Below are 18,127 nucleotides of genomic sequence, written 5' to 3' on the forward strand. Positions count from 1 at the left end.
ATCCTGAAACCCTTTCCCTATAGTCCAGGAGATGCTGTTGGGCTACAACAGCTAAAGCCCCTCTCTTGCTGAGCCAGGTGAGCAACCACTTCATCATAGTGTGGCTGCAACACGCCAGGAAGATCAGCAAGAAGAGAGCCACCCTAGCCCCAGTTGCAAACTTTTACAGAGAGATTGTGTCCACGTGGGGTAGCAGTATGAGCAAAGGGCTACCATACAACTTTGAGCGGCTGTGTGTAGAAGGGGCCTTGAAACACAAGAGCTGCAAACTCTGCTTAGCAGCCTCAGGTGAGCGACGGCCTCCAAGACACAACTGCAAAAATGTACAATACCCATGCCAAGCGTTATTGCCGAGCTACTGTGAGTCCTGCATTGCAAAAGGTTGGATGAGATAGGTCCCTTCCAATTCTGCAATGCTATGATTCTACTGAACCTCCTCCTGCCACCTACTGCTGCCCCTGCACTGTTTTCAAACCAACTCAGTCGCTGCCCTTTCTCGACGAAAACAGTTCAGTAGTTCATGTGTTATGCTGAACACAGCTACAAACCACCTCTACACGTTTATTTAGCAAATTTATGTACCGCTTCATATATCAACAGAAATCTTAGTGATTTACAAATCCCAGCAACAAATGAATCAACGTAGGAAATACATTACAAATTTCACATTCAAAAACAAACAATACTCTTACTCATAATAATCCTGGAGTGTGCACTTGTTTATTTGCACAGATCAACTATCTGTGCACACAGACTGTGTACGCTCATTTAATGTAATGTGATAACACGCCTAATGTGAACACACCCAAACCACCAGGAGTGCCTGGCTCACCACCCAATGAGTTCTAGGCTACAAGCTGTTATTTTAGGATGTCATTTCATGGAACCATATTTTAAATGCATTGGATCATTTTAACAATTCTACTGGGCATTCTTATATAAATATAGTGGGGCAGTCGGGTGGTGCTGTGGTCTAAACCACTGAGCCTCTTGGGATTGCCAATCAGAAGGTCGGTGGTTCGAATCCCCGCAACAGGGTGAGCGCCTGTTGCTCCGTCCCAGCTCCTGCCTAGCAGTTCAAAAGTACGCCAGCGAAGGAGATAAATAGGTACTGCTGCAGCAAGAAGGAAAACGGTGTTTCCTTGAGCTCTGGTTTCCGTCACAGTGTTCCGTTGCACCAGAAGCGGTTTAGTCATGCTGACCATATGACCCAGAAAGCTGTCTGTGGACAAACGCCGGCTCCCTCGGCCTGAAAGCGAGATGAGCGCCACAACCCCATAGTCACCTTTGACTGGACTTAACTGTCCAGGGGTCCTTTACCTTACCTTTATATATAGTAAATGAATGGAGCAAACTGCACCACCCGAGACTCTTGTTGTACAGCAGGGATGGGAAGCCCGTGGTTCCCCAGATGTTACTGGATTTCAGCTCCCACCATCCTTGACTAGTGAACTCCAGCTCTCATCAGCAAGGATGATGGACCAGACTGATGGGAACTGGAACCAAGCAACATCTGGAGGGTGCCCAGCACCCAAACCCTGCTGTATAATATTGAAAATCTCAGTTTGCGTAAAAAGCTTTTTAAAGTTCTGGCTCTCTTGAGTGTAGATGCACCACTGAAAAGAATGTCAAGAGTTCTGATGAAATTCTGGGATAGAAATCTACCAGGGTGTCTGAATGGATTGTTTTGCGCCTGCTAGTGCCTCCATTTTTAAGTTTCAATAGTAATTGTGAAGGTGGTTTTCAAGGCAATATATACATGATGAGGAAGACTTTAATGTTGCACTCTTCTGATCATTTCATCAGTGCAAGCATTTCAGTTTGCCAGCTGAAACGACCCCCACCCTGCGCTCTGGATTCTCCCACCGAACCCGAGCCAAGACAATATGGTGTAGCGGTTAGGGTGTCAGACTATGAGGTCAGGGTTCAAATCCCCACTTGGAAATGAAGCTCACTAGGTGACCTAGGGTCAATCACTGCCTCTCAGCCTAACCTACCTCACAGGGTTGTTGTGGGGATTAAATGAGGAGGGGGGAATAATGTATGCCACACCTTGAGCTCCTTGGAGGAAAAAGTGGGATATAAGCACAATATATAAATAAATACTTGGCGGGGGGGGGGAGGCCCATTGCAGGGAGATGAGGAAAAGTCCCGTTACACAGCAGAAGTCCTTGCATGGCTTCTGCTGACAGAACTCATCAGGTGATATGTGCCCCATGTCTTGTAAACAGCTGAGAGGTTTTATTCTTACAGTCAAGCAATATTTTGCTAAATAAAAAAAATTGCATTTAAAAAAGAAGAAAAATCAATCAGAACTCAAACAAAGGACCAACTGAGGCAACAGCAGAATGTCCAATCACGTCCACCAAATGCCCTGGTAAAGTTTCTACCTGCTGCCTAAAAGCCATCAAAGTGGGCTATTGAGTTAAACAAAGTGCCACCACTGAAAAAGGCCCTGCCTCTGGTGTCCACCAACCTAACCACTAGAGGTAGAGCACTCAGAGGCAACCTTGGGTAAAGACATCAACCATACATGCATATTCAACTTTGGGTATTTCCTGTCATTAGCAGGCTCTGGTCCAGGTTGAGTCCACCACTTTCCTGAAGCTAAGCTGGTCTGGGTGCGGACAGTACCTGGATGGGTGACAGCGTGGGAACCACACCTACACCACTGTGGTTTGCACAGCAGGAGGAAGTGAGATGTGAAGATGTAAGGCAATAATCAATCATAATGAGCCAGCAGGACAAAGAGCCACATTCCACACTGTTGGCTGGTACTCAAGCAAGGGGAAAGGCTCAGAGCAATTATTTACAACACAGCCAAATTATGATTCATCAGGAAGATTTGAAATCTAGACGCAGGGAGCCAGGCTGTGTCAACCCCACGATTACAGCCTTGCCTAACGGGTATTGCAACATCAGTGACAGCTGGAGATCAGACATTCTCCAACTACACTGTAGAGGGCAGTCCCTGCAAAAGTGGAAACCACTTCAGGATATCCTGTGACCCAATCTATATTGATCCACAACAGCAAACATTTTTTCCAAGCCTCAGATCTGACCAGATTTTCTAGGAAGCTGCAAGGGGGTGGGATACCTGAAAGGACCAAGGAAAAGGGGGAGGGCCTGGTCCTTGATATGACTTCCATCTGTATTCCCCACTTCCTGGCCAGTGTGCAATTTTACAAGAACACTGGTTCTCCATATGAACTGACCCAAATTCTGTGATCATCATCCGAGGCCTTTTTTCATGTTCCCCTCCAGGAGAGGTCCAGAGGATGACAACATGAGTCTTGTGGAATGCTTTCCCCAGGGAGGTTTGGCTGGCGCATGCATTATACACCTTTAGGGGCCAGGCGAAAATGTTCCTCTTCAACCAAGACTTTAGCTGATTAACATTCTATGTCCATTTATAAGTGGTTGGTTTTTTGTGGGGGGGGGGTTGTTTTGTTTTATTATGTATTTTCTGTTCTCTACTTCTTTGCCAAACCTTTATTAGGCATTACAAAGATAGGCCATCATAAAACATCCATATATAAAATTTTAATTAATTTTGTGTTCTCATTTTGTAATTTTATGTTCTGAACCACCCTGTGATCTTCAGATGATGGGCTGTATACAAATTTAATATGTAATAATAATAATAATAATAATAATAATAATAAGGAGGAGGAGGAGGTATGGATGGCCATTGTTAACTTGGTCCCTGCTGGGCCTACACATGTATCCATCACACCCAGTAGTCAGGGTGTGTGTGTGTGTGTTTCATGCACATCGCAGAGCAGCCATGATGGGTCAAAGTGGACGATACTAGGCTATCTCTGGGTCTTTCCTGCAGAGGTTGCTTGGACCCTTGTGCAGATATCTTCAGCTTTAGGTGGAGACCTTGGCTTTATGATAAGATTAACAGGAAAAGCAAGCCCAACGTCCAAACAAAAGCGAAAGCGTAACAGGTTCTAGCAAACCAAAAGGTCTGGAAGCATGTCAAAGTTCTCTGTGTGAGGAACAGCTGATACAGCAGGGTCCCAGTTGCTCATTCCCACCCCACCTCCCAGATTGTGGTATTTCATAGTCTATGTTTTATGTGGGTTTGCCTACATGAACAGTAAAATTAATGGAAAACTCATCCTATTGCTGACTGATATAAAAGGGTTTTTTTTTGTTCTTCTTGGTATAGGAGTTAGGGTCAGACGAGGACGTGGTAGACGAGGATTCAATTCCCCAGTCAGCCATGAAGCTCACCAGGGGTCAGTCAGTGGTTCCCAGTCTAACCTATTCACAGGGTTGTTGTAGGGATTAAATAAGATGGGGGGGGGGGTACAATGGACACCACCTTGAGCAATAAAGAAATAAAATACAAATCTGCCTCAGTTCACATGCTTTCCTCAATCTGAGGACTGTTACAAGGCCTAGCCTACATCCTTAAGACTGACAACCAAGAAATTTTTAGTTAACCAGTATGCTAGGGAACTTAGATTTGTTTCACAACTACAGTGGTACCTCGGGTTACATACGCTTCAGGTTACATACGCTTCAGGTTACAGACTCCGCTAACCCAGAAATAGTGCTTCAGGTTAAGAAGTTTGCTTCAGGATGAGAACAGAAATCGTGCTGCAGCGGCGCGGCAGCAGCAGGAGGCTCCATTAGCTAAAGTGGTGCTTCAGGTTAAGAACAGTTTCAGGTTAAGACCTCCAGAACAAATTAAGTACTTAATCCGAGGTACCACTGTAGATGGGCTGGAGGGAGTTGGAAGTTCTGTTATTCACGATGACTGCTTGCTTTGTCAATGCCACTTATGAGTTCATATGCAAGTTATATCCAATTGCTCCAAGTTACTTTAGATTTAAACATGTACAAGTTGCTCTTTTCAAATATTTTATTTTGTATTAACACCTCTAAATTCATGTTTCTATATGGAAACTCCATTTTATATCATTTAATAATACTATAAAATTATCTATATACAGCAAGTGAATCATTTCGGTTACAATCAGAAGTCTGGTGTTTGTTTGTTGTTTTTTGCAATCCAATGAATGTTGGTGGATCGGCCAGAATTTGGCATGGCGTGCACTAATGGCAACTGGATCACCAGATTAACAGCCATATGACTAGTAGCCACTGATAGCCAGAGCATTCATGAATCTGTGTAATCTCCATTTAAAGCCTCCCAAGTTGGTGGTATTCACAACATCTTTCAGAAGTGGTTCCCACAGTTGAAATGTTGTACAGTGTGAAGGACATTTCCTCTTGTTAGTCCAGGATCTCCCACTGTTTAGGTTCACTGGATAACCCTACTCATTACTGGGTTGACATATTGCAAGAAAAGCCTATCTACTTTCTCCACACCAGTCATGTCCACCTCCAACCCATTACTTGCCTTTTCTAAATGAAATGTCACAAACATCGTAAGTTTTCGCCATAAGAGTTGCTCTAGCCCTTGCTCCTTTGGCTTGATCTTTTTCCAGCTTTAAAATCCCTTTCTTGTAACCTTGCCAGTTGCTTCTCCTTGCCTTAATTTGCCTAATGGGGTTGTTGTGAAGATGAAATTTGGGGAAAATGAGAAATGTTAAAGATTGGGATGGAGGGGAAGAGAGAGAAAAATCCAATGGAGGCACTTTTACAAGATGTGTAAAATGGAAAATAAAGAATGATAAAATGTGTGTATGGGATACGGAAAAGATCGGTGATATGGGGTTGGGGGGGGGAATTGAATGGGGGGAAATGTTGAAAATTTTCTCATGCAAATGAGGATATTTACTGATCCTGTGAGCTAGGGATCATGGGAGTTGTAGGCCAAAAACATCTGGGGACCCAAGATTGAGAACCACTGCCCTAGAGAAACCTGCACCAACCTGGTGCCTTCCAAATGCTTTGGACTACAACTCCCAGCTGCTCCAGCCAGAATGGGCAATAATCAGAGGATGCTGGGAATTGGAGTCAAGCAGTACTAGGAGGGCAAGAGGTTGCCCATCCCTCGCCAGAGGTTAAGCAAAGGTGCCTACTAACTGTATTTATGGAGCTATTTGTGCTTCTTTGCAAAGAATACTATCTTATAATTACTCAACCAGGCGCAACACCCACTCTGCCTCCATAATTGCATGAGACCAAACCCCAAGTGCACTGCAAACTTCAATCAGTCCTATAACTGGTGAATTAAATGCTATACTGAAGCACATCTTTGTGACCCTGCAGCTGCAGCTAGCTGTTTAAACTTGCCATTGCCTATTACTGATGTATCAGAACCCATAATGTCATAACATGATCAGCAGGGTCCAGTCACACAATGAAGCCCCCATACTACTTTATTTCGCCCACCATGCCTTTCAGCTGTATTGGCACCACCACAAGTGGATATTGCATTGCAGGCTCAACAACACAGTGGTGATGCTGCTCAATGAGTTGTACAGTATTCACACCCCTTGACACAGAACTGTTCACATTGTACAATGCCAGGACCGCCATCAGCAATGACATGAATAATCTATTGGGGGGAGGGGCATCACCGATTCTGTTACCAAAACCCAGTCAGCTTCTAAGAGACATCTGACGCCTGTTTTAAAGGTATCTGGTGACTCTCCACAATCGGCGGAAGAGAACACCATCACCACCTGCGGCCCATCCCATAATATTCCAGGGCTCTAAAGCAATTATTTCTAAAGCTGCGTAACCTTCTCTTTTTTTTATATAATATTTATTAAATTTTAGTTTAACAATAAAATACATAGATAATAACACAATCTTTTCCAATATCCACATTTCATATTCATCTTTGGACTTCCTCACAACCCTTGTTCCTGCCTTCTAAACTCATAAATTTTGCCAGCAAATTATTAACTTGGTTTAATTCATATAATATAATTTTCCAATATTAATATCTCAAATTTTGGGATTTAACATACTCTTATTGAAACTTAATCATAAAATGTTACTTATCCAAAATTTATCTTTTCGTCTTCCAATTAAATTTAAATTTGTATTCTTTATACCTAGTTTGTTGAAGCCATGTTTTTGCTAATCTTACATCTTTCTTAACATTCATACAATTTACAATGTTTTTGTAGATAGTCCTTAAATTTCTTCCAGTCTTCCTCCACCAGTTCTTCTCCCAGGTCTCGGATTCTGCCAGTCATCTCCGCCAATTCCATATAGTCTATCAGTTGCATCTGCCATTCTTCCAGTGTGGGTAATTCTTGAGTTTTCCAGCTTTTAGCGATGAGTATCCTTGCTGCTGTTGTAGCATACATAAAAAAGATTTGATCCTTCTTTTGCACGCTCTGATCAACAATGCCCAAGAGAAAGGCCTCTGGTTTCTTAAGGAAGGTATACTTAAATACCTTTTTCAGTTCACTATAAATCATTTCCCAGAAAACCTTCACTCTAGGGCAAGTCCACCAAAGGTGAAAGAATGTTCCTTCAGCTTCTTTACACTTCCAACATTTATTATCAAACACATGGTATATCTTTGCCAGCTTGACTGGAGTCATGTACCACCTATATATCATTTTCATAATGTTTTCTTTCAAGGCATTACATGCCGTAAATCTCAAACCTGTGGTCCATAACTTTTCCCAGTCAGCAAACATGATGTTATACCCTATGTCCTGTGCCCATTTTATCATGGCTGATTTAACCGTTTCATCCTGTGTATTCCATTTTAACAGCAAGTTATACATTCTTGAAAGTATCTTAGAGCTGGGTTCTAACAGTTCTGTTTCTAACTTTGATTTTTCCACCTGGAATCCTATCTTTTTGTCCAACTTAAAAACTTCTTTAATCTGAGCATAATGTAGCCAATCTCGCACTTTGTCTTTTATTTTCTCCATACTCTGCAACCTCCAGTTATCTCCATCTTTTTCTATTATTTCCCAATATTTCGGCCATTTGGCCTCCATATTGAGTTTTTTCAGGGCCTTAGCCTCCATTGGTGATAACCACCTTGGGGTCTTGTTTTCCAATAAGTCTTTATATTTCAACCAGACGTTAAATACTGCTTTTCTGACAACATGGTTCTTATGAGTCTTATGTATTTTAGCCTTGTCATACCACAGATATGCATGCCAACCAAACGCATTGTTGAATCCTTCCAAATCTAAAACATCAGTGTTCTCAAGAAGTAGCCAGTCTTTCAACCAGCAGAAAGCTGCTGATTCATAATACAACTTTAGGTCTGGCAGGGCAAAGCCCCCTCTTTCTTTAGCATCCGTTAATATCTTAAACTTAATTCTGGGCTTTTTGCCCTGCCAGACAAATTTTGAAATATCTCTCTGCCACCTCCCAAAACACTCCATTTTGTCCACAATCTGCAAAGTTTGAAACAAAAACAATATTTTTGGCAATACATTCATCTTAATAGCAGCAATACGTCCTGACAAGGAAAGTTTCAATCTTGACCAAACATCTAGATCCCTTTTAATTTCAGACCAACATTTTTCATAATCGTCTTTAAATAAATTCCTGTTCTTCGCTGTTATGTTTACCCCTAGGTATCTTACTTTTTTAACCACATTTAATTCTGTCTCTTTCTGAAACCTTTCTAATTCTGAAGAAGTCAATTTTTTTTCTAAGACCTTGGTTTTTTGCTTATTAAGTTTAAATCCCGCCACTCGACCAAACTCATAAATCAGTTGCAACACCCTTTTAGTACTAGGCTCTGGCTCCTGTAGGGTTAAAACTAGGTCATCTGCAAATGCTTTCAATTTATATTGTTTCGCTCCGACCTGGATACCTTCCACCAACCGGCCTCCTCTGATCATATTCAAGAGCACTTCTAGGACCGATATAAATAACAAAGGGGATATAGGGCAACCTTGTCGTGTTCCTTTTTCAATTCTAAACTCTTCTGTCACCACATTGTTAACTATCAGTTTTGCCTTTTGCTCTGAATAAATTGCCTCTATCCCATTGTAAAACCCCCGCCCCACTCCCATTCCTTCCAAATTTTTCTTCATAAACTTCCAGGAGATATTGTCAAAGGCCTTCTCCGCGTCTATAAATATCAAGACTGCTTTTGTATTAATGTTTGTTTGCAAGAGTTCCAAAATATCAATAATGTTCCTTGTGTTTGCAAACAAATGTCTACCTGGGAGAAAGCCTGCCTGGTCCTTGTGAATTACTTCATTTAAAACTTTTTTAAATCTACTTGCTAAAATGTCTGCAAATATTTTGTAATCCACATTTAGGAGGGAGATGGGGCGGTAATTCTTAAGTTGTGTCTTTTCAGTTTCTAGTTTGGGTATCAATGTGATGAAAGCTTCTTTCCACGACTCCGGTGCCTTCTTCCCCTCCATAATTTCATTGCAAACCTCCATTAATGGATGTATCAAATAGTCTTTCAATGTCTTATAATATTTGGAGGTAAGCCCATCTGGCCCTGGAGACTTGCCCAATTGCATGTTCTGAATGGCCTCCTCAATCTCTAATTGTGTTATTTTATAATTCAGGATTGTTCTATTCCGGAGAGACAACTTTGGTAAACCATTCTTCTTTAGAAACTGTTCTATCTCTGATTCATTTTGCGGCCCTTGAGTATATAGTTGTTTGAAATATCTCTGGAAGGACTTTCTGATTTCCACTGGGTTCTGAATATTTCTTCCCTCAATTTCTAAATTTGTTACTGTGTTCAGCTTTTGTCTCTTTTTCAGCTGCCATGCTAGCAGCTTTCCACATTTATTTGCCGATTCAAAGGATCTTTGTTTCATTAACTTAACTTTCCATTCCACTTCCTGGTTTATCAGTTTTGAATATTGTGCTTGATAATGTTTGATTTCTCTTAATATCTCCTTTGATTTCGGTCTTGATCTTAACTTCTTCTCGCCTTCTTTAATTTTCTCCAAGATCTTATCTTTCTTATCGTTCTGTACTTTTTTCTTAATAGTATTCTGTTGTATCAGAAACCCCCTCATGACCGCCTTACTTGCGTCCCAGACAGTTCTTTTTTCCACCGTAGTGTTCAGGTTTATCTCAAAATAGTCCTTCAAAGCTTTTTGGGCCTTTTTAATAATGTCCTGATCTCTAAACAAATTGTCATTCATTCTCCATCTAAAGGAGCCGGTTGGAGTTAATCTCATATCCATCTTCACCGCATTATGGTCGGAGCAAGTCTTTGGGCAGATTTCCACTTTTTTTATCTTGGGTGCCAGGCCTCTGGTTATCCAAATTTGGTCGATTCTTGTCCATGTCAGTTGGGCTTCAGAAAAGAATGTTCCTTCTCTTCCTAGAGGGTTCTTTGTTCTCCAAATGTCAATCAAGTCCATGTTGTCAATCATTTCAAAGAATGTTTTCGGTAGTCTGCCGTCTTTTGTCACGTTTTGGCTATGTGACTTGTCCATATTGGTTGATACCACTCCATTCATATCTCCCATCATGATGATGTTATCATAGTCCAGATAGTCCAGCATAATCTCGTGCAGCTTCTTGTAGAATTCCGATTTTCCCTCATTTGGCGCATAAATTCCTAATAACAAAAACTTTTCTCCTTGGGTCTGGATCTCAATTGCCAAAATTCGTCCTTGTTCATCTTTAAATAAAAATTTTGGTGACAGGCTCTCTTTTGCATATATCACCACACCTCTTTTCTTTACTCGATCCGATGAGATAAATTCTTGGCCTAATCTTTTGTTTATTAACACTTTTCTATGTAGCCTAGTCACATGTGTTTCTTGCAAGCAAATAACGTCCAATTGTTCTTTTTTCAAAATATGAAATATCCTTCTCCTTTTCTCCGGAATGTTGGCACCATTTATGTTCCAACTCAGAAGTTGCAGAGACATCCTGGTCAAATCTGTTATTGCTCTGGTGGTGGTATCTTTTTATCCTGGTCTACAGACCCCAGAGGTGTAGGTGTGGGTTCAGGCTGTGGTCCAGCCCCTGAGGGTCTTTCAATCCCTTTCTGAAGGTCCTCTCCGTAAGTATTCAAAAATTTATCTCTGTCTTCAGCTGTTTTAATTTTGACCTTCTTCCCTAAAGCTGCGTAACCTTCTCAAAGCGAATGCTCTGCTGAAGAACCCCTCCAACTTGATGCCCTCCAGATGTTTGGGGCTGTGAGTCCCATCAATCTAAGCCAGCAGGGCCAATGGTCAGGGATGACTGGAGTGATAGCTGAAAATATCTAGAGGTCACTGAAGTTGTCGGTATGCTGCAAGTTACCTGTTAACAACAGACAGCTGTGCTATGCAGTGGGAGAATGGCCCCACTGGGAAAGCCAACATCTAGGGAAGCTCACCTGCCATTATGCATCTTCTCATAAAGAACACTCTCCATACCCCAAACAGTGTGAAAGTCACTAGTTTGCTAGTGAGGATGCAGAGAAAGTCAAGATGCTTAGGCATTTGGGCTCTGTCTTCCAAAACCAGATTCTTTACCCTGAGAATTCAGATGTATCTCAATTACTTGACCACTTTCTTATGTACTTGTGCTTGTGAGCCATTAAATTATACCACAGCACTGCTTTTGCATTTGCGCAAAAGATTAATCCTTCTGGGATTTGCTTTCAATGGAAATTTATATTTCTAGTTCCTAGCTTCCTCTTGCAGGCAAAAGTGAAAGCAACAATGTTAGATTCTCACAAGTTAAACATTATCCCATTTGTAGCCACCTCTTTAGCACCTTCACCATTTCCATTTCTTCCTACCTGTTTCCATTTCTTCCTACCTGTACGGTTGCAAATCAACACTGTGAAACAACAACAAAGAAATGTGACAGTATGCTCTTGAAGGCAGAGACCTTTTTTGTACCTGGAAACATGGAACTGTAGAGTTGGAAGAGACGCCAAGGGTCATCTAGTCTAACTGATGTAATGCAGCTAAAGAACTCCTGACAGATGGCCACCCAATCTCTGCCTAAAAACCTCCAATGGCTACTAGCCACAATGATTATACTCTGACTCCACAGTCAGAGGCAGTAATGCTTCTGAATACCAGATTCTGGAAATCACAGTAGGGAGAAGTGTTTGGGTCTGGACATGGTTGGCTGTGGTGAGAACAGAATGCTGGACTAGATAGGCCCCCTTTGGCCTGATCCAGCAGGGCTCTTTTTATGCAGTCCACAACATCTGGGGGGTATCCTGTTAACTACCCCTGCTTTTTGCACCAAAACAGGCCCCTGCCCCAAGGGGCTTACAATCCAGAGAGAGAGAGAGAGAGAGAGAGAGAGAGAGAGAAACAGGAAATACAAACCTTTTCCTAAGTAAGCTAGCTAGCACCAATCTGTTTATCTTTTCCTCACTGGGAAGATGCTCCCGCTTACCATCATTTTACTTTCCCTCCAGCCAATTGATTTAGTTGCCAGTATCAGAGTTCTCCCCGCACCCCCAGTGTGCTGTTTTGAATGAGACATCTAAAAATGCACCCCTCCCAAAAAAACCCCACCCTTTCTTTGCATGCAGCACACACCTGCAGCAGACAGCCTGATTCAAAACAGCAGCTAGAGAATGCAGCTATTCAGCCTCCTGGTGCATGAGCTCCATAATCACACCAGCCCACATTCAGCCATCCCCCAACAAGGAAAGCAACAGAACAAGTGGGTCTAACAACATGACTTAGTGAAAAGCAGAACCTCACAGCAGTTTTGTGAAGAGGGAGGGCCCGGGAAGGACTGAAGCAGCTGCAGCAGCTGTGCTTTCTCTCTTAAAAAAAGAAATTACTGCTTGTGCAGATTACTCTTTCAAGGGAAGGGAATGAGGAATGAACTGATGCCCAATTATTTGGTGCTGGGCAGAGTTCCCTCCCCCACCAAAAACCCAACTCTCTCTACATACCACTCTCCCCTGCCCCATGACAAGCATAATCAATTACTGCTAGATGTTCTCCTGCATGCATCTCTGATTGATTTCCAAGGGCTCTATGCAGGAGACCTTGTTAGTTCATGGTGCCCTGGGTCTACTCTGTCTCAGCCTGTGTGAGATTGTCTGCAAAGATGGCCTACTTCAAATATTGCCTCTGTTGTTGATCCAATAGGTGGCCACGGGCCTCGCTCTCATTTAGTCCAGAAAGTTATTCTCGTGTTCAACCCCCCACATTCAGCACACCTTGGGAAGTAGGTCTTTCATGTCCCCATTTCACAGAGACGGGAACTGAGGTCAAGAGGGAATTTGTCCAAATATACTGAGCGAATTGCCCTTGAGGCTCGGAAGACTACTGTCAAGAGGAGAGCTCTGAATGCAAGGTAGTTCTTCCTTCTTCATGCCAGTCTGAGAGCCACTTCTAAACGCTCTGTTTTCAGGTTTCAACTCCAGCTTCAGGTTTACTGTTCACAATTTTCCATTTAAAGAGCGAAAGAAGGGCTTGAGCTTGGGAGGAAGAAGCCCAAGTGGGCACTGTAAAAAATAAAGTAATCTGAAGCTTTCTTGGTAATTTCTCATCCAAGCCTTGGATGCAAAACACGACTCACAGGGGGTGGTGCAGTATTATGGGAAGCTCCAAAGAACTATAAGAAGTGCAGACCTTTGTTGATAATAACTAAAGTAAACTGCATGGCTCTCACGAAAAAAGGAAGTTCCACCAAGCTCACTCACATTATGTGACCTGTATACAAGTTTGCATATATTTATATGCAAGTAGTAACTTTTGAGATGTTCAGGTTATGCCTTCCAGTAGAACAATTTAAGGCTTGTGTTGCAGAGATTAGCCCAGCTTAGATTCTTGCACTATTAAAAAAAGGCATTAATGACACCAGGAAATCCTGAACTGCAGCTATGGAAAGCACAAGGCATGAGGGGGTTTGGGACAGCATTTTTTCACTGAAACAAAAGGGCAGCTGAAACACAGCCCAGCGAAACTGCCGAAGTCAGCAGCAGAAAAGGGAGACAAGCATAAATCGGGGAGGTGGGAGGGAGAGTGAGAGCGCTCCTAGGCAAGCAAGGCAGTCAAGACGCAAGGGTCTAGAAAGCAAAAGCTCTGCCATCTCTGAAAGCACCATCAGAAACACAGTCAGAAAGCCTCTCTCAGAGCCGATTCCTTGCTTACAGATTAAGAACCCGTTGGCGCCGATATCTGCAACAAGAGCAAGAGGACCGAGGTGCCACGTACACTTGGTTTTGAAAAGAAGTCCTTGAGCCTCTTTGTCCTTGATGGTGCAGAGGGCCGGAAAAAAGCAGATGCATGATCCCAGCAGACTAACATAATTTCAGAAAACAAACAATTCCTCCTGGAAATAGAGAGGGACTGTCTTTATGAGAATTCCCCAGAGACATGGGCACCATTTCTCAGGTTTCAAAAGACCAGTGAGAGCAAAGGCAGAAGGGCAGGTGTTGCTGCCGGGATTGCTGAACTGGCATCTTCCTAACCATAACACAGGCCTGAAAAAGCATTCCAGATCCAGGCCACAAACAACCACCGTTTTGGAGCCCAAATCATGTTACTGGTTGCCTGACCCTCCAAAGGTGTACCCACTTTCTGAGAGGTAGAGTGTGGAAATTTTCTGGAAGGACAGGTGGCCTGGGTTTTGTCAAGCCTGGCTAGCACCTTCTTTAACATATTAGAAATGGACCTATGTGCAAATTTACAAAGTTCCCTACTAACGAGACAGGCAGGCATTGCGAGGGGTGGAAGGAGAGATTCTACGTTCCAAGAGTTTATCAGCCAATGGTGGTAGGTGCTGTCAACAAACTTTCAGGATCCAATCATGCTTGGGATGTGGTGGGTGGGTAGCAGCTTCCAGAAGCAAATATGTGGGCAACAAAGCTTTTGGGATTTTTCCAACTCTGGGCACCGTTTCCATTTTGCAGATGGCACAATTGGGGGTTGAACGACAAGGCACCACACATTTACATCCCCTGCAGTGGAAGTTGTAGGGATTCCGCCAGACAGGCCTGTCAGTGCAAGGGAGGAAATTATTAAGAATGGTTGCCAAGAAGTGCAACTCCCCCAGTTTAAAATCCTTCCAGAAAGGAGGGTCATATTCATCTGCATCAAACACCCACATAAAAATCTTGCATTCTGCCAATTTGCATTGCGGAGGCTTGGGGGAGAACCTATTGACAGCCATTATTTTTAGAACATGTATGCACAACTCATGATCCATGAAGGCAAACACAGTCCACTGACAGCATACTTTAGGGTACCAGACATGATCGTGTTTTTACAGTCAAAGGCAGCTGGCAGAAACCCAAGGCTTATTGAGTCCAGCAGCCAAGGAAGCATCCAAAACAGACGGGTCTCTGTAACATGGTCCCACAGCATGCATCAGTGATGCAGTACATTTCACAGAGTCTCTGGTGCTAAAATGCCTTCATTCCTCTATACAGGCTTGGTAGATAATCAGAGAAGGCCTTATGAGAATGCCATGACCTGCAAAGTGTTATCTGGAGGCAGTAGAGAAGCAGGTTTTTTCCATGGTGCCGACTACCCTCTGGAATACCCTTCAGAAGACACTTAATTGTTTGGGGAGCTTTCCTTGCCCAGGAGCACTGTACTCTTCTACCCCGTTCTCTGTGATACCAATTTCTCCATTTTAAATTGTTTAAATATTATTTCACTTTTGGAAAACACAATTAAATTTCTTTTCATATGTGGCATAGAAATGTTTCAAATAAACAACCAAACAAGTTTGTGCTCTACCGAACTGAAGCCAACCTTTTAAATATCTTCCTGCAAGACAGGAGTTTAGACACCTCCTCCTCCATACCATGCCAACTGGGAAAGCAAAGCGCTGGCCTCTCAATTCTGCAGACAGAAGCTCACAGGAACACCCCACATGCTGTCTCTCCACCACGCTCCCAGAAGCCAGGACACAGCTATAGATAACCTGCAACACAGCTATGGATATCCTGCGTTAATGGAATGACTCCACTGCTAACAGCAGCTGTCCTTCACCTTGCATAAGGAGGCAGCCACATATTGGTTAAGACCCAGCTACATTCTGAAAGTAGCATAAAGGGGTGTTACTTTTGCTTGAAGGCAGACAATGATCAGGCTCCAGTTCTGGATTAAACACAGCTGCACACTAGGCACTCTTCACCTTCCATCTAACCTTTGAGCATCAGTAGCCTTTTCAGGCCAGAAGGAAGAATAGAGAATTGCCTGGTTGCCTACATGCAATTATCAATCACCACAGGAAATCAAATCAGTGAACAACATCAATTCTGATTGAGAGCTTGGCTAGATACAAGAACCACACTAAGAAATTCACTCATCAAACATATTGTGAGTGAGCATATTGTAACTGAACAGCTAAGACTTCATCAGAGAATGGTTTTAAATTTGATGTAGACCTTTTTTTTGCATTTACTTTTTTTTTTAAAGGCATTTGCCTTCCCAGAAGAGGGGGAACCAATTTAAAATGCCCAAGTGCTGGCACTACTTTTTAGGTCTCTGTGTAACCAGGTGCCTGGGACTTTCCAACCCTGCCTACCTCTTGCCCTTGTGATGGGACAAGATAAAAAATATTCTGTTTTGCTTTCTCTTCTCATTCTTCCCTAGAGGAAGAGTGATAGTTCCACTTTTCTGTCCCTTTCCCTCATTCCGCTCCCGACAAGATAGTACCTGTCTTTTGAAGAGGACTGAGAAGATGATGGAATGCAATTGCATTTGCTTCCATGACTATCTGTTCTTTCCTAAATTGGAGTCAAAACCGTGACATTGGTCCCTTCTGTCTCTTGGCTCCAGTGGGTGGACCCATGGCCCCGTACCATTCTCCATCAGCCTCCCACTTCATAGACACAGGAGAACTCCAGATTTTCCCCACCTTGTTTCACCCACCATTCCTGTTGCACTTCCCAATGACTCTTTTAGAAAGGAAAATAAAATTGGAGGCAGGAGGAAAAATGACCCCATTCCCTGGTTGGCACTGTCGTGTAACTGATCACTGAAAGGGGGAAAGGGATGTGCAGGTATGAGCAAACCCTACAACTCCTTGCAGCCTCCACCCATACTTTCAGCCTCAGAACTCTGTATATGGGCAACATAATGCAGGTAACCTGCCACTTCAGCTTTACACGCTCAGCAGTTTTAAAATAAATAAATAAAAAGGAGGTGAAAAGGCGGTGGGCATCCAGGAACCCACCATTGAACCCAAAGTATTTTGCCTATATGTGATTTTGGCTTAACAGTTGAGCGTCATCTGTGCCCTGATTTCCCTCTGCTCTCTACCCTCAGCACAGGGCACAAGTTCCCCAGATACACTTTTGCCTCCTCCAGACCTTGGTGTTGGTCAAGGTGGTAAGGAATAGGAGCCAACTCTCTTTCATAGTAGTAGCAACAATAACAAATCTATTACCACCACTACCACCCACATACAATACATTTGAGAGCAAAGGATAATAGGACCTTGTGGTCTGCCTGAACCCCACCACCCACTTCATTGGATTCACGTTGCACATGGGGTTCAAAACCTAAAATCCCTTACCATTCCTATTACTGGTGGTGAATGGAAGTAGGACGGGGGCCTTCTCTCTCCTTTCCCCGCCCCCACCCTTCCAATCAGATCCCTGCCCTTTCATATTGTGGCAGGAGAACACTGAGACTCAGTTCAGAAAAACAAAAACAAAAACAAAACCACCATACTACGTAGATGCTGCAAATCGAATAAACATGACCCCCAGAGTCTAGTCTCGTTGAATTCAATGAGGGTTAGGCCTGAGATGACAAGGTACAGGATCACGTTGTTAACTCCTTAGGCTCCACAATCAGTCTAAGAAAAGGACCCAAAGAGCCCAGACACCCCTCCAGTCAGAAAGACGAAGCAACAAGTCCTGGCCTCAAATCCCTTCCCCCTCCCCCTTCAAAAGATGGACTCAGGAGTCCTGGCCTCAATCTCCGCCCCCCCCCTTTTCAAAGGATGAACCCAGGAATCCTGGCCTCAGCAACGTCACCTCCCCACCCCGTCCCAAGAACGGACCCTGGAGTCCTGGGCCCCCTCCCGAATTAACCTAACTCTCTCCCTCTCCCCTCCCCCCACCCCGCCCGCTTGTGGTTATTTCGAAGACAGGGAAGGGGGCGCATATTCAGACAGACCCGCCCCGGCCTCTCCCTTACCGGCAGTTTGGGGCTGACTTCCCCCTTGCAGCTGTGGCAGAAAAAGCGGTGCTGGGAGACGGCGGCCGCCGCAGCCGCCGACGCCTCCGCCATTTTGCTTCCCCTCCCCCTCCGCCGCCGTCGTCGTCGTCGCCGCTGCCGTCAGTCCTCCTGAACCA

The 18,127-nt window shown here is 43.5% G+C and overlaps 1 protein-coding gene across 2 annotated transcripts in view; it reads right to left on the reverse strand.

Annotated features, from left to right (window-relative positions):
* Window positions 1-18,110, reverse strand: part of RNF115 (ring finger protein 115) — a 41,851-nt gene extending 23,741 nt beyond the window's left edge. The window contains exon 1 of one of the 2 annotated variants that reach the window (XM_079957121.1): window positions 17,970-18,110. In XM_079957121.1, coding sequence (XP_079813247.1) covers window positions 17,970-18,062 — 93 coding nt within the window. In that variant the 5' untranslated portion in view covers window positions 18,063-18,110. Of the gene's footprint in view, window positions 1-14,024; window positions 14,133-17,969 lie in introns of those variants that run through there. The other variant, XM_079957122.1, reaches the window with a different exon arrangement.
* Between the last annotated feature and the right edge of the window lie 17 nt (window positions 18,111-18,127).

This window comes from Podarcis cretensis (assembly GCF_951804945.1).
Source record: "Podarcis cretensis genome assembly, chromosome: 16".
In the NCBI taxonomy this organism is placed as follows: domain Eukaryota; kingdom Metazoa; phylum Chordata; class Lepidosauria; order Squamata; family Lacertidae; genus Podarcis; species Podarcis cretensis.